Source organism: Miniopterus schreibersii, assembly GCF_964146895.1.
Source record: "Miniopterus schreibersii genome assembly, chromosome: 7".
NCBI lineage: Eukaryota > Metazoa > Chordata > Mammalia > Chiroptera > Miniopteridae > Miniopterus > Miniopterus schreibersii.
Window position 1 is genome coordinate 37,444,383 of NC_138108.1, and position 17,476 is coordinate 37,461,858.

At 34.8% G+C, this 17,476-nt stretch overlaps 1 protein-coding gene across 1 annotated transcript in view; it reads left to right on the forward strand.

Annotated features, from left to right (window-relative positions):
- The window catches only part of LOC308559674 (titin-like), a 269,782-nt gene that overhangs the window by 148,415 nt on the left and 103,891 nt on the right, over positions 1–17,476 (forward strand). Inside the window, 20 exon segments of the mRNA XM_081142718.1 lie at positions 2,967–3,086; positions 4,430–4,495; positions 7,096–7,176; positions 8,105–8,179; positions 8,801–8,887; positions 9,365–9,427; positions 9,749–9,838; positions 11,640–11,687; positions 12,245–12,646; positions 12,808–13,086; positions 13,335–13,610; positions 13,751–13,890; positions 14,194–14,320; positions 14,412–14,675; positions 14,965–15,231; positions 15,363–15,626; positions 15,715–15,854; positions 16,015–16,141; positions 16,257–16,523; positions 16,629–16,895. Of these exon segments, the coding sequence (XP_080998844.1) occupies positions 2,967–3,086; positions 4,430–4,495; positions 7,096–7,176; positions 8,105–8,179; positions 8,801–8,887; positions 9,365–9,427; positions 9,749–9,838; positions 11,640–11,687; positions 12,245–12,646; positions 12,808–13,086; positions 13,335–13,610; positions 13,751–13,890; positions 14,194–14,320; positions 14,412–14,675; positions 14,965–15,231; positions 15,363–15,626; positions 15,715–15,854; positions 16,015–16,141; positions 16,257–16,523; positions 16,629–16,895 (3,450 nt within the window).

Here is a 17,476-nt window from a genome sequence, read left to right on the forward strand (position 1 = left end):
AGACACTGTATTAGAAAATATAAGACCTGATCCTGTCTTCAAGTAATTTAAATCTGATGAGAAGAAAGTACAGCACAACTCTAATACAAGACAGGAAGTGAGCACACCTACAGAGTGAGAATAAGTGGCTACGGAAACACAGAGCAAGGAAAGATAGATTTCAGGCAGGGCATCAGGGAAGACTGTGTGTGAAAAGTATAATTTTAAGTGTTGATGGATTTTTACATGTAGCAATTGAGAAAATGGTATTCTAGGCAAAGGGAGGCACTGAGGTAGAAGAGTCTAGGAAGTTCAAGGACTGTCAAATAAGTGTGTGTAATTTGAATATGGACTGGTTGTGAGATATATTGAAAGATAAAGATGGATATAAAGGTGAGGGTCACATCATATTTTGGAGTTCTTTGAATGTCAGCATAAGGTGTATACTTTATTCTGCAAGCAATAAGAAGCTTCAAAGGTTTTGAAGCAGATGTATAAATTAATAGGAGCTGGGCTTCAGAAAGATAGCTGGAGTCAGTTCAAGCTATTGGAAGACGGTGATAGCAGTAAACAGCCACTGCAGTTATTTAAGGTCATTAAAAGTTGGACAAGATCAATAGTGGTAGAAATGGAAAAAGCACATTGAATTTGAGGGAGGTGGAGATTGAGTTGGTGTCTATTATCAAAACAATAAGGGAAATGGAGCCCAAAATGATTGTAAGCATCAAAGTTAGATGGCCATGAGGATGGTTCATTGGGTCCCTAAACTGATATTAGAAAGAAGATAATGGATATATTTTTCACTATTCAGGTATGGAAGTTTGGGAATATGGATTTGAAAGAGATAGTGGCTAGAGATGTAGATCTAGAATTCATCCACACAGAAATCAGAGTTGAGAGTGCAGGAGTAATTGTTCAAAGAATGTGAGCCAATTTTTAAAAGCATCAAAGTTAGACCAGTGGAGGACACCTACATGTAAGGGTACACAGAAGAAAAAAAGCAAACAAAGAAGGCTGAGAAGACTGACTTATAAAATTAGGATCTCGAAAAGGATGCCATGCTCCAAAACGATTTTCCCCATGAAGCCTTGTAAGATGAAGTTCTTCCCCCTGGATTCTTTGCCTGTTCTTTGCAGAATCTTGCAAATTCTTCTAAATTCTTAATAGTAAACATAATCAATATCTTTAAAGTGCCTGAAGTGCCCAAGGAAGTCATCCCAGAAAAGAAAGTGTCCATTTCTTTCCCTGAAGAGCCAGAAGCTCCACCTGTCCAAGGTACATGGCTTCTCTATAAATCTTGGAAAGATGGCAGTTGTCTTTATCATCTTGCTTTGGTTGTAGATGGGCATAATGTATTTATCTGTTGTCTGTCTTAAGTAGTGAAGTTATTGATATCTTGGGGTCATTTGAAGAATATATTATAGAGTGTAACAAAGTTGATATGTTGCAGTTTAGCAGTTTCAGTATTCTATTCTGAATGCAGTCTAAAGTAAAATACTGTGTTTTTTTAAGTTGAAGAGTCTCCTGAGGAAGTAATATATGAAGAAAAAGCATTCATAACAATTGGTAGAAAAGTGACTCCCCCTATTGAAGGTATATATATTAATACAAATTCTTTAATCTCTTAAAACCTCCTGTTAAAAATACAAAAGTACTTTTAGGGTAAAATTTCTCCTTGACATTCTATGCAAAAGCATTCCAACAAATGTTTCTTTTTCAAATACTTATACTTCTTTTGAAGCAGAATTTGAGTCATTAATTTGATTTTTCTTGGTGGTAATTATAAATTCCCAAAAGATACAGTTTACTGAGTCAAAACTGGAAGAATTAGTTGTATTGGCTCCTCAAATGGTAGCCCAATATATAATTTTATTTTTTATGTTTAAAAATAAACTTCATTTTTAGAACAAATATTCTCATATATTCCCACACTCCATTTCTCCTATTATTAACATCTTATATTAGTATGGTACAATTGTTATAATTAATGAACCTATATTAATATATTATTATTAACTAAAAGTCCATACTTTATTTAGATTGCCTTAGGTTTTGCTTAATGTTTTTTTCACTTTATTTTTATTGTTGATGCTGTTACAGATGTCCACACCCCTTGCCCCTCCCCTTTGCCCACCTCCACCCATCCCCTCCCCCCCTTCCCTCTGGCCATCACCGCCCTGCTGTCTGTGTCTAAGGGTTATGCATACATGTTCTTTGGCTAATCCCTTCACCTTCTTTCACCCAGTCCCCCCACCCTCCTCCCCTCTTATTTGCCATCAACTTACATTGAAAAACGGTTAATAGAAAGTTCAGGCATAAGAAAATAGAAATCTTGTCTCTTTTTTTCTGTATAAGTGACTTTGTATGAATTGTATATTTTCATCTTTGTGAGTGTAATCTTTACATCTATTTGAAATTTGTATGGGTCTTTGTGAAGCACTTTACATTACAATCTCACATCCTTTGTCAACATTCTTTAAAGAACGAGAAATTGAACAGTATATTGCGCCTGAAGAACCTGAACCTGAACCACAGCCAGAAGAAATACCAGTTCAAGGTATTCAATTAATTGGACTTAAATCTTCATCATCATATCTTCATCTTTATATATATATATTATGTTGTTCTATGTGTATAGTAGTAGGTCTCCACATCTGTATGTAAGATTTACTGTTTTAAATGTGCATCTGATTCTTATACAGCCATGTAATTTGTACTATTTATATCTCATGTCAGTGTGGCTTACATGGATGCTTCCTTTGTTGTTTTTATTCATGTCCTTGCTGTATTTCTCATCATCTGTGTACCATGGTGATATTTTTATGTTTTATGTTGGACACTGTTTTATGTTTTATGTTGGACACTTATTTCATATATATGTATATATATATATATATATATATGTTTACATTTCTAAAGAATATACTATATATCCACATACTAATTAATATATACATATACTAATGCTCCTGAAATACTCTTTTAAGAACCTGAACCAGAACCTGAAAAGAAGGTTATTGAGAAACCAAAATTCAAACCAAAGCCCCCAGCTCCTGCACCTGCTCCACCTAAGGAAGATGTGAAGGAGAAAGCATTCCAACTTAAAGGTACAAAATGCCACTTCCAAAGTCTTATTAACCTGCTACCCAGTCGCCTGAAGTGGTGCTTGCAAGAACTTTTACAAGTGTGTGCTTTCAGACATGATCAAGCTGTGGGAACTGCATAGAGACCTGTGCTTTGTGCTGCTCCAGGCGCCTTGTCAGGTCATGCCCGCTGCTCCAAATTTCAGAAAGTGCATTTTTGGCAGCTTCATCCTGGACATCTGTCCAACTAACTTTTTTATGCAGAGTGTGGAGAAATGGTTTTCTGATTTTAAAGCCTGATTGCTATGCATATCTTTGGGATCTTATGCATGTGAAAAGTATAAGAAAAGTTTGCAAGATGTTTTTAAAATTGGAGTAACAAATTTATACAAAGGCCAAAACTTTGTTCCTAAGGAATGTCATGTGTTTTCAAGTATACTATAAGTAATATAGTTACAGCATCCAGTAGCTGATATTTGCTCATATACCAAGAAAGAAAAGCATATAAGTGAAACTGTCACTGCTGCACCACTTTTTTTTCTTTTGCAACTTAATAAAAGCCAAATTGTGTTCTCTGGTCATCCTCAGCATAGTCAGAGTGATTGTGAATACATTTGATATCCAGTATCTCCTCCCATTGTTAAATTTCCCTTCATTCTTTTTGCATTTAAACTTTTCTTTGAATTGATGCAACATTACTTACTTTTTAATGACATCTTTAAAATATGATCTTTGAAAGCTGAAATAAACTGGCAAAAGCATATTCTTCTTTTTATTTTAATAAAATGTTGTCTTATTTGTGGTATCATGAGATTTCCCAATTTAAATTATCTACATATAATCTTAGATGAACACTTTCTCCATACACATGTACAAAGCCAGAATCTTCCAGAGTAAGACTTTACTTCTAGTGATTCTTGTCCTTTACAACCCTCCTGGACAGTAGGGGGAACTTCCAGCATTTTAAGTCAGACATAGAAAAAGTGGGCACTTCTTAAAAAGCTGCCCATGTGTTGATTGATACTGATACTCCATGAGAACACACATACTTAAATACATTTCTCTTAATGTAAGATTTGTACTCAAAGACAATTTTCTTTTTTCTGGGGGAAAAAAAAAAAAATCCCACAAAATCATCTGCCTTCTTAGCCAGACTTTCATTTACTCTCCACTTTGGAGTAAAACTGCAATCTGTTTTCAAGGTTTGAATGCTTCTTGTATGCTCTGTGGTGGCTGTTCTTGGCTGTTCTTAATGCTTTTTGGTTATAACCAAAGCTTGGTTTTGATTCTTGGAGCAGGTGTTTAATAACTTGCTTTAGTCTAGTCTAAATATTCAAATACTAAAAGCAAGATCATCTTCTTTAAAGCTGTTTCGAAGAAAGTTCCTGAAAAACCCGAGGTTCCAGAAAAAGTGGAGCTTAAACCTGTGAAAGGTATTTCAGTCTGGAAAATTCATTCATGTGCAATGTCCCTTCATCTGACCCCTTGCTCTTTGTGCCTTCTAGAATGTTCTCTTTTCAACATTTTAAAAATAATCACAGTAGTCTCATTCATTTCTTGTATTTTTGTACTTTTTATGGTCCTGGCTCATGAGTGTTGCTTCCTTTGTCTCTCTTCAATTTCATGCATTATATCGATAGATATCGCTTTTCTTTGTCTCATCTTCATATGTCTTCTTGCAATTACTGCAATTACCTATAAAATGTTGGTGGTTAGCTGAAATTCATATTGGAGTACATCTTAAAGCTAGTAATGGAAAGCTTTGGAATTTCACAGGAACAACAGTATTTTGGGAGTGTTATAAGCACTAAAAATAAGTTGTTTCTTCCTTCTATGTATTAAGATGATTCATAGGCATTTTCTCACGGCCTTTCTGTCACTTTCTTCTCTATGACTCCAAGACATTTTTCAGGTGTACGGATATCACATTTTAAAGGAATTTTATATCACTGCGCATCATTTTTCAAAATTTCTCTTTGAGCATATTTTTCCCTATCTAAACTTAGACCCTCAAGAAAAAGAAGTGAATCATAAAAGTCTAGAAAGCATCTATTTAAAACACAGTTCTTAATTTTTCTAGTAAGTATAGTGGGGAGCAATTTTCTATTTAAGTAACCAACACACCCGGACCCAGAAATTGAATGTCTTGATTCACTCTTGAACTTTGGAAAATCACCAATCTGAATATGCATTTCCTGACTTATCAAATGAAGATTGTAGGGTGGAGGGAGGTAGAAGATGGTCTGGGGGCATAAATGGTGATGGAAGGAGACTTCACTTGGGGTGGTGAACATACAATACAATATGTAAATGATGTATTATAGAATTGTAACACCTGAAACCTATATAATTTTATTAACCAACATCACCCCAATGATTTTTTTTTTCAATTAAAAAAAACACATAATTATTTCACAAAAACAAAGTTTTCTTTCATTTTTCTCTGCCCTGGAACTATCTATATGGCAATAAGTTGTTCTGATTTTGTAAGTTTAGTAGAATTTTCTTTTGAAACAATTTGGTCAAAGTAAGCTTTTTCATGAGATTTTTCATTAATAAGCACATATTTAAAAAATAAAATAAAATGAGTATTACAAAATAATGTTGCTATGAATACTAGCTAGTAAACGATTATTACAAAGCAACTCATAAACATTAAAATGACATGAAATAGCATATCTTTAAAAATAATAGCTATGATAGTGTGTTCTGCAGCTGAGTCTCAAATGTCAGATCTTAAAAATAAAATAATACAGAAAAACAAATGCACTGGTATATTTTCACTATGTCCATTATGTATGTAAAGGATATTATGCCATCCCAACTTATGTTAATGAGATGCATGGTGGTTTCTCCAAGTTTGATCAATGAAAATAGTTACACAATAAGAATATTGGTAACTCTAAATTAGTGTTGAAGGCCAGCACAATTTATAATGGATAAAAATGAACATTTGTGAAATCTACTTAAAATAGTTGACAGGAAAAAAATATTAAAAATGAAATACGTATTTGCCTTTTGTATGTTTAAATTTTGAAGTAAGTTAGGCAAGGTCATCTTTATCACATTAAAAAAACAACAACTAGTTAATGAATTATAAATGTCTTGTTTAAAGCACCAAGTAGGAAATTTTATAGAAATGTCTAAGAAATTCAGATCGCATAGGAGTCAACAAATGCAACATTACATGATACAAATAAATAATGTTTTAAATTAAATTTTAATTGACATCAATAGAGAGGGAAGATGGTTCACTGGTCATCAAGTCTTTCTTTTTTTTTCCATTCAAATTCATAAGGGCTTTAGTAGTATCTGGAGGCTGCTCTACATAATATCAGCATATACCGTGCCTGATATTCACTAAAGACACAAGAGGGAATTAATTTAGAATTCCTTGGGTCCCATTTAGTCTAAATTCAAGAACATTTTCTTATTCATTAAAAATAAGCCTCAACACCAGCTTTCAAGTTCTATAGGGCCATAATTTTAAGTTAGTATTATTTCAAAAAGGAGACCTTAAGAAAGGATACTTCTCTTCAGTTAAGAAAATGAGATAATGGCCCTCTCCCAACACCAAGGTCATAAACCAGATCCCGTGGCTTTCTTCTCTTAAGTGGGGAAGACTGAATAGTGACACTAACACCTGCCAGTATCATTTTAAAGTGACCAGTGGTCAGGGAGATACCGACGTGGATTTGGGCCACCAATAATGGCAGACTGAGACAAAGATGCTGTCAATAGACAGAAGATTTATAAAGTTAATACAAGACAGCATCTTCTGTGCATTCATTTATGTCAAATGTATTTGCTTATAGTTAATGCAGTTGAATTTTATCACTGGATTATTTAGATGTTTGCAGAGGATATAACTTGAAGTGTATTATTTGCTTTAAGTTCTGTGATATTTACATGTGGCAAAATTTACTGCTTATGCGCTGTGTACAGTTAACTGGTTCTGAAAGAGGCATTCCTATTGTTGAAATTCAGTTTTTGTATGCATTCACTTCAACATTTTAAATCATATTCTTTTAAGTGCCTGGAGTTGAAAAGAAAGTTCGCAAATTACTTCCAGAGCCTAAACCTCAACCCAAGGAAGAAGTCGTTCTCAAAAGCGGTACAGTAATTTTCAGCCGTTGTATCAGCTTCAAGTACACAAAAAATAGACTTGAAAGCTTGCAAAATGTCTCTGTCCCTTGGTTTTCTCTTCATTAGATTCCTTACTTATCAAAATGTGTTTGTAGTGGCATTAAAAATTAAGGTTATAATTTTTTACCGTTTTTACAAGGGGACAGAAATTTTGTGAGTGTTCGCTATATTTTGAAATGTACTAAATAGACACAACTAAATTGATAATATTCTAAACTAATAACAATGACCGTAACTGTCCTTTTCATGATCAAATTATGTAGTAAAATATACTAAACCTATTAAATATTCTAAATTACACCAAACTACTTAGGCCTAAATTCAGTATTCAGTTTTAAAGTATGGCACAGGATTGCCACAACTAACAAAAAGAAACACTTATAAAAAGCTGAACTTTTCTTTTTAGTGTTTTATCATTCTATTATTTTATACTAATAAGATAGTAAAGAATTAGAAGCAAGATATTCAAGAGAAGAATCCATTTTTAACTTTGTCTTCACATAGAATTACTCTTCTCCAGGCTGCATTTCTTTAGATGTCTCCATTTCAATAAACTTTATACTTATTTAAATACTCCTCTTCTCATTAAATTACAAGGTGAATTATGGTTAGAATTTGTTTTTATTGAAATTATTCATTTTGTGTCATTACTGCCACAGACTTGTCTCTGAATAGACTATGGGTATAGATATAGGACTCTGAGCGCCGTTCTTAATTAACATAACCTTTGGTGTAAAAAACAATGTTTTTCGTGTAAGTGTTGGTTTCCCTGTGCACCAGGTCAGGCTGCATGTTTTTCATGTTCCTCGCTGTGTTCATGATTCATGTTTGTCATGTTTATTCAACATCTGCATTTGTTCGTCTTGGTTTACATATAAACCTTTTTGTCTTTGAAGTTCTAAGAAAGAGATCTGAAGAAGAAGAACCTAAAGTAGAACCTAAAAAAGTAGAAAAAGTTAAAAAACCTACAGGTAGGAATCTCAGTAACAACTTGTGAAATTATCTTTTAATAAATGGACATTTAACAAAAGGTTTATCTTGTAAACAAGTGGAGTTAACTATAAGCATAGCTTCATATTTCATCTGTGTTTTCCATTGTCTGCTTTCTGTTGAAATATTTTTATAGTAATTCTTAAATCCATTCGCGTATTTCCTTATACTTCATTATTATGATTAGTTTGCCACTTAAGTTCTTTCAGAAAAAGTGATTGTGAAATAATCAGGTTGGCTACAGAATAACTTCATGGGAAGGTGTCAGCAAATGTTTCATAAAATGTGCGGGCTTTTAAGTAAAACGTTGTGTTTTTATCATTAGTCCATTATCAGAGGGCTATTTATTGGTAACTATTATAAAAGTGATTTGGAAAGGGAGAGCTGATGGGGTTGGGGGAAAAGCAGATGGAATTAGGAAAAGAAAATTTAAGGCAGAGTCAAGAAGAGAAACAGAAATTAATTGATAGAATATAGGTGTTTTTTAAAAAGCCATCAATTAAATTTTCAAAAAACAGTTTGATCTAATTATTTCATATTAGTTGATTTCTAATTATTAAAATATTAAAATAACAATAAAAAATAATCTTGTTATCTTAAAGTACCAGAACCACCTCCAAAAGCTGTTGAAGAGGTTGAAGCACCTCCAGCTAAGAAAGAGGAAAAGAAAATTCCTGAACCAGCAAAAGGTACAAACTTACTGTCAATATTTTAGTTGTCTCTAAAAATGCAAATATGCATCATTTAAAATATCATTACACTGGGCATTAAGATTTGAACACGTACATATGCATGCATAACGTGAAAATAATATATATATTTTTTAAAGATTTGAACACATGACCTTAATCTGGTCAGCTTAATTGTCTTTACCATTTTACTCTCATGTGCAGTTGGCTAATGATCACCCATTTGTTAAATAAATTACTAAGTTTTAAACACAAGGAAAAAGTGTACTTATGGGCAGTGACATGAATAACAGCATTTGAACCAATAAAATTGCCTTACTATATTTTCCAAATATTTTGCACATCAAACACTTGATTTGGTGACTACGTGTTTAAATCCTAATATCTTCCAAGACATGTCTGCCTAATTTTGGTTTGACTTTGTGAAAAACTTCAAAAATACTGTGATAATCTGCCTATTATTATGCATTATTTTAGTGCCTGAAATAAAACCAGCAATACCTCTCCCTGGACCTGAAGCAAAACCAAAGCCTGAACCAGGTAAGCAAGCTTATCCTCAATGTCAACAGCATATTCCTTCATGCTTTACACAAATAAAGTGTAGTTTATAAGAAAAAGCTAGTATGCAACAACTGATTTCTAATGTCGCAATATGTTATATTTTATTTAATATAACATATTAAATATATTAGAATATATAGACTTATTATATATGGATTATATTATAGTTAGAATATATTATTCTCTGAAGAACTAGTTATTTAAAGATTTTAAAGTTACATAAGAAGAGGCAAATAGGCCACCGAGATAGCTTGGGAAGTAACAGATGTATGCATTAATACAATGGCCGTCTCTCTACAGAAGTGAAAACAGTCAAACCGCCTCCTGTGGAGCCTGCTCCAACCCCCATCGCTGCCCCAGTGACAGCACCAGTAGTTGGGAAGAAAGCAGGTATTTATTCTGTAGTTTTCTTGTTGATTGTTTGTTTTGATAGCGTCATAAAAATATTCATGCTTGAATTAAATGTATGCCCTCATTATGTTGAAAGTAGGCACCATTTCAACTGTTGAGGTATATAAATTCTTGATTAAATTGTCTTCATCGGATATCCTTTACCCACCTAATCTCTCACCTAATGGGTGCATATTGTCTTTTGGCCGGGATGTATATTCCCGCGATGCACCATTTCCTTATATGCTTTTGAGATTAAGTAATGAATATGTTCAAGGCTGGTGAAAACTAAGGAGGCAGGCAGACACTCTCTGAGGACATGCATACAGAAATCTCACGGAGCTTCAGATTCCCCATGTGCCCTGTAGGAATCACTTCTCATTTTTTTCATTTTTTTAAAAGACTGCATTTTGGAACAATGAAAAAGTTCTGAAAATGAGTGGTGTTGATGGTTGCATAACATTGTGAATGTGCTTAATGCAACTGAATTGCACACTTAAAAATGGTTAAAATGGTAAATTTTATGGTAGATATATTTTACCACAATAAAAAGAAAAAAACTGCATAGTTTTCAACCTTTGAATCTATATAACAATTTAGAGCAATAATAATTTTCTTAAATGTACTAAGTGGTATAATTATCTCAGGTACAAACTTAAAGTGCTATTAGTAGTTCATTACTTAGGCGATAATCTCAAAACCAGAAATGATTTGATGTGTTTTGATCGTTGATAAATACACATCCTAATTATCTGATCTTTGGCTAGTTACTTACTCTCTTTAAATTTTGATTTTCCTAATATGTAAAATCAGAATAATAATTATATCTGCCCTGTCAAATCACTGAGATCATTAAATAAACATGTATGAAACACTTAGCACACTGCCTGGTACATAGTAAGCCCTTCAAAAATACCTGAGTTATTATCGTGTTTAATGACATGAGACAATGTTACATCCTTTGGCTATAGCATAATTTTAATATTTATGTTAATATAGTTTGTCACTGATATTTATGATTTGGACATTATTCTTATTTTTAAACTTTTATAATTTCAATGGGATTCCTTTTATTAGTTCAGGAAAAGATGATAACTGCCATTGAGCCAATTAATTATGTGTAAAAATAACACTTTTATTGCATTCCCAGGGGCTGAAGCTAAAAAACTGGTTCTACAGTTTATACTGCCCCTGCATTAGTAATTGAATTAAACTCCAAATGTAGGAACTTCCTTGTTTCTCCCTTAGTTCATTGTCTAATTGAGGAAAATCTTCAAAGGAATCCATACGTATATAGTACATAGAACCTTTCTTTTTCCTTAGTCTTGCCTGGGTTTGTCTGCCTAATTTTAAAAAGAAAGGCTTTAGGTAACTTCTGTGCCATTTCTTTTTATTCCTACACAGATTCCTTGTTGACAAAAACGTATCCTTGGTTCACATAACCAACACATCAATAAACATGTAAAATACTTTGTGTAGCTAGGTAGGAGGAAAACTCTCCCTCACAAGGCAAGAGTAAGCCTTCCAGGAATGGAAGAAGAACCAAGGCCTTAAAATTTTTTTTAATCCTAACTATGTTGGCAATTTAGCTTAGTCACATTATTTTCAGAATATGACCTCTTGGAAATATCAAAAGTATCTATTAGAAATATGTGTTTTCCATAGAAATCATATAAATAAAACCAATTTCTCTTTATGTGTTAATATTTATAATAAAGAGCATGATTCACCTCACATGGTTTACTAAGTATGAAATAAGTCTGAAAATTGTTTAAATGCTGAGTTTTCTTTTTTATTTCAGAAGCCAAACCTAAAGAGGAGGCTGCCAAGCCAAAAGGTCCCATCAAAGGTAAGATTCCCTTCTCTGTACCTGAATTGTAACCTTTCACTCTGGGAAATTTTGCATTCAAGGATAACTTTACACTCAAGCGGGGGAAAAATTCAAAATGCATAACAGTCTTTGCTATTCCTAATTGATTCTGGTAAAGCTAGTATGTCTTCTGATATTTCAAGCAATATACCTCTAATATTATTCAAGTGGGTACTATGTATATATATAACCAATATTTTAGTATAATGAACCCTATACATTCTTAGCTTCATTCTTCATATATATGATATTTATACCTGACAGATAAAATAGACATTAATCTGGACATTTTATATTTGGATTTAAAACTGGAGAAAATGAAGAGCATTTATATTCATGGATTCCTATGCCATCTCATATTCCTATCTTGAAGAAGGCAGTATCAATTTAATTGACCTTTCAGTTTCCTAGCCTTTAATTTTCTGTTCTTGTCTTCTAGTTGCTCTATCGCTGACTTTATCCAGCAGGTAGCCAAGAATACACTTTCTGACCGTTATGGAAATGCCAAATCAACTTTTAATTTTATTTTGAAGTAGGTGTGGCCAAAAAGACTCCTTCACCAGTAGAAGCTGAAAGGAAAAAGCTAAGACCAGGAAGTGGTGGAGAGAAACCTCCTGATGAAGCCCCATTCACCTACCAGCTAAAGGCTGTGCCACTAAAGTTTGTAAAAGAAATCAAAGACATCGTCTTGACCGAAGCAGAGTCGGTTGGCTCTTCTGCAATCTTTGAATGTTTAGTCTCCCCCTCCACTGCAATTACAAGCTGGATGAAAGATGGTAGCAGCATCCGGGAGAGCCCAAAGCACAGGTTCATCGCAGATGGTAAAGACAGAAAGCTGCATATCATTGACGTTCAACTTTCGGATGCTGGCGAATACACCTGTGTTTTACGTTTGGGAAATAAAGAAAAGACCTCCACAGCTAAACTGATTGTAGAAGGTAATTTCCAGTCTTCTGAATACAGTCCATATTCCAGTTTAATACAATAAACTTCAGTCACAACTTTTATTGTAATTTTAGGCAAAACCTCTTATTTCTAAGTTTTATTTCATTAAAAAAAATCATATGTATTGAAAAGTGTTTGCTGAAATTCTTCACAGAACTTCCTGTGCGTTTTGTAAAAACGCTTGAAGAGGAAGTCACAGTGGTCAAAGGACAGCCATTGTACCTGAGCTGCGAGTTAAACAAAGAACGTGATGTAGTCTGGAGGAAGGATGGGAAGATTGTGGTGGAGAAACCTGGCAAAATTGTGCCAGGCGTCATTGGCTTGATGAAGGCCCTCACCATCAACGATGCAGATGACTTCGATGCTGGGACATACACGGTTACTGTGGAAAATGCCAACAATCTGGAGTGTTCATCCTGTGTAAAAGTAGTAGGCAAGTACTTTGCTGAGAAATTTTGTTCTGCTTATTATTATTCTAAGAAAATGGAAGAGAGAATTTTATTTTCCAGTATCAGAATATCAGCTGTCTTGTACCTTATACTAAGAGGGGGATATCAATATCTCATAGCAGATTAATTATGTCCAGTTTTGAGAATTTTTTTTCTGTTCCTGAAACTGACTAAGGAAGTTACTTATATTACTTGTTCAGATTATTATTTTTCTGACCTCATTTTCATACAGAAATCATTAGAGACTGGCTGGTGAAACCCATACGAGATCAGCATGTGAAACCCAAGGGGACAGCTGTTTTCACCTGTCACATAGCAAGGGACACTCCAAACATTAAGTGGTTCAAAGGATATGATGAAATCCCCTGGGAACCAACTGACAAGACTGAGATAGTGAAAGAGGGAAATTACGTACACCTCAAAATTAAGAATGCTGTGCCAGAGGATATCGATGAATATGCAGTTGAAATTGAAGGGAAAAGATACCCTGCAAAGCTGACACTTGGAGGTACAAAAATCTTACACTTTTTATTCTAAAAGATAAGCTTAATGTGTGCATAAGACAAAATAACACACCCCAAAGACATGAAAGCAAAGCATTGTTAGAATGTTTAAAGCATTATGGTATCTCATCTCTGTCCAATACAGAGCGTGAGGTTGAATTGCTTAAACCAATAGAAGATGTTACCATTTTTGAGAAAGAAAGTGCAAGCTTTGATGCAGAAATCTCAGAGGAAGACGTCCCTGGGCAATGGAAGCTGAAGGGAGAACTTCTAAGGCCCTCACCTGTGAGTAATTTCCTGTTTTAAGTTGTCAGTCATATAAGATCACTACTTTCTAAATCAGGTTTGACATTCAGATTTGGTCCAATCAATAATGACAGAATTAGCTCAGACTTCTTAAGTCTCAAAAAGGGAAGAAATTTGATACATTCTTTATAAACCACTCGGACATTTAAAAAAAATTGTGACGTTTTTAGTTACTTTCATTAGTAGTAATTTTAAAAACTCTATAGAAATCATTATCTGAAACATTTCTCCTCCAGGGAATTTATCTCACTGAAATGCTAACTAAAACTATTGTTTTTCTAGACTTGTGAAATCAAAGCAGAAGGTGGGAAACGCTTCTTAACTTTGCACAAAGTCAAGCTGGACCAAGCTGGTGAAGTCCTCTACCAGGCATTTAACGCAGTCACAACTGCCATCCTGACAGTGAAAGGTATGGGCCCTTAGAACTCAAGGAGTGGGCTCTGCTTCATTCACGCCCCTCAGCATTCTGAAAAGCCTCATTCTTATTGCTTGGTTTTCAGAAATCGAACTTGACTTTGCTGTGCCCCTGAAGGATGTCACTGTTCCAGAAAAGCGACAGGCTCGGTTTGAATGTGTCCTCACTCGAGAGGCAAATGTCATATGGTCTAAAGGACCTGATATAATCAAGTCATCTGACAAGTTTGACATCATTGTTGATGGGAAGAAACACATTCTTGTTATCAATGATTCTCAATTTGATGACGAAGGGGTCTATACTGCTGAGGTGGCGGGCAAGAAGACCTCAGCACAATTATTTGTGACAGGTAAGAGTTGATGAGGTCTGACTATATCATCCCATATTTGGGCACACAAATACATGATTTTAAAGATAGAACACCAAGTTCTAATGGCTGTAAGTGATGATCGCCACCCCTTTACTTTCACATTGCTACCAAAACAACCTCCTGAATTTTTTCTAAACAAAGGGAAGCTCCCTTTGAAAAGGTGAATAAATAAATGCCATGTGAAATCCTTTTACCCGGGCAGGTTAGAGTGGAAGATTTCTGAAGATACATTGTTTTTCTGAGCTTCTTATCCATGCTTGCATTGCAGGGGTAAGATTGAATTTCATTTCGCCTCTTGAAGATCAAACAGTGAAAGAAGGTCAAACAGCAACTTTTGTTTGTGAACTTTCTCATGAAAAAATGCATGTAGTCTGGTACAAAAATGATGCCAAACTCCACACAAGCAGAACTGTACTCATCTCATCTGAGGGCAAGATTCACAAATTGGAGATGAGAGAAGTGACGTTGGATGATATATCCCAGATACGAGCTCAAGTTAAGGACCTGAAGTCCACAGCAAACCTGAAGGTCTTAGGTAAATGACCAACTATAAATAAATGGCCTGTTTTTAGATGGTGAGAGTGGGTGGTAGTTACACACTTTGCAACTCTTTAATAAACTTTCATTTGCACTTTCTTCTGATTATCTGCTGAATGGTTTTTACAGAGGCTGATCCCTACTTCACCGTGAAATTACATGACAAAACTGGAGTTGAAAAGGATGAGATTATTCTGAAGTGTGAAGTGAGCAAAGATGTGCCAGTGAAATGGTTCAAAGACGGCGAAGAGATTGTACCTTCAACCAAACACTCTATGAAGTCAGATGGCCTGCGCCGCATCTTAAAGATCAAAAAGGCCGAATTTAGCGACAAAGGCGAATATGTGTGTGACTGTGGCACAGACAAGACAAAAGCAAATGTTAATGTGGAGGGTGAGTTGCTGAAAAGTTTTAAATTTACCGTCTCTGAACCTTCAGTTTATTTGTTCAGTCAATCTAACACAACTTGGTATAATTTCAGCTCGACTAATAAAAGTGGAAAAACCTCTGTATGGAGTAGAATTGTTTGTCGGTGAAACGGCTCGCTTTGAAATTGAACTTTCTGAACCAGACATCCATGGCCAGTGGAAGTTAAAAGGAGAGCCTTTGACTGCATCTCCTGTAAGTCAAGACTGATCACACACAGGAGGGGGCTTGCTTGGTTGTTTAGGGCAAATAAAGATGCGTTTCTAGTATGAAATCTCTCTATAATTTGTAGGAATAACTAGTTACGAAAATGACGTTTTTCTTTTTCTTTCCTTCTAACCCTGACTCCAAACAGGACTGTGAAATTATTGAAGATGGGAAGAAGCATATTCTTGTCCTTTATAACTGCCAGCTGGATATGACAGGAGAGGTGTCCTTCCAGGCTGCCAATGCCAAATCTGCAGCCAATCTGAAAGTGAAAGGTACGCCCTGCCCATCTGCATGTTTTTTGTATGTTTTTTGCAAGACTTCCTATGAGATCCTGGATCGACCGGGGGTCAGAGTGGAAGCTTCACCCACACCATCCTTCTCTTTCAGAACTGCCGCTTATCTTCATCACCCCTCTCAGCGACGTTAAAGTCTTTGAGAAAGACGAGGCTAAGTTTGAGTGTGAAGTGTCCAGGGAGCCCAAAACCTTCCGTTGGCTGAAAGGAACCCAGGAAATCACAGGGGATGACAAAGTGGAGCTTATAAAGGATGGCACTAAGCATTCAATGGTGATCAAATCCGCTGCTTTTGAAGATGAAGCAAAATACATGTTTGAAGCTGAAGACAAGCACACCAGTGCCAAACTGATCATTGAAGGTAATATTTTTATCCCTTAGGCCGTCTTTAAGTTCTTTTGCTTTATTTTTCTATTTCCTCCTTAACAGGCTGGAATTAATGAGGTTGGTTTTTTTTTTTTGATAGGAATCCGGCTCAAATTCCTCACTCCACTCAAGGATGTGACAGCCAAAGAGAGAGAGAGTGCGGTGTTTACTGTGGAGCTGTCCCACGACAATATCCCAGTGAAGTGGTTCAAGAACGACCAGCGCCTGCATACCAGCAAGGTGGTCTCCATGCACGATGAGGGGAAAACCCACTCCATCACCTTCAAAGACCTCTCTCTTGATGATACCTCTCAAATTAAAGTGGAGGCTATGGGAATAAGTTCAGAAGCTAAACTCACGGTGCTTGGTAGGTGCTCTTCTCAATTTAATCTTATTGCACTAAATTCAGCAGAAATCTGTGTATCTATTATTTAAAATAGTCTTCCAAGTGTTACATTGCATTAAGTCAGCACCTGTCCTTAGGAAACTCTCATGTATGTTACCAGGCTTATTTCTAAAATATCTTTTCTTTAAAATATGAAGATCTAAAGTAATAAAGATTCAGGCCTACAAAATAGTTAAAATCAGAATTAAAACTCTCAATTATCGAGCGCTGTCATGTTTAAAAGAGAAATATGTGTACTTCCTATTTCCTTGCTCTATCAAAATTATTTCCTAAAAATGCCTTTTTCAAGTTTCTAGTAAGAGAGAAACACTGAACTTACATTAATAAACCTCATTCTTTTAGCCCTTTAATATCAAGCAGATTACATACAAAGTCCAACATATATAGAAACTATTAAAGGCAAACTATTAATTGATATTAAGAAAAACTAATAATGTGAATCTGAAAGCATAAAGGTAAACTAGACATAATAGATTTGCTAAGAAATTAGAAATTTAGTCAAATAATAAAGGAACACATAATTATATTTGAAGGTAAATTTC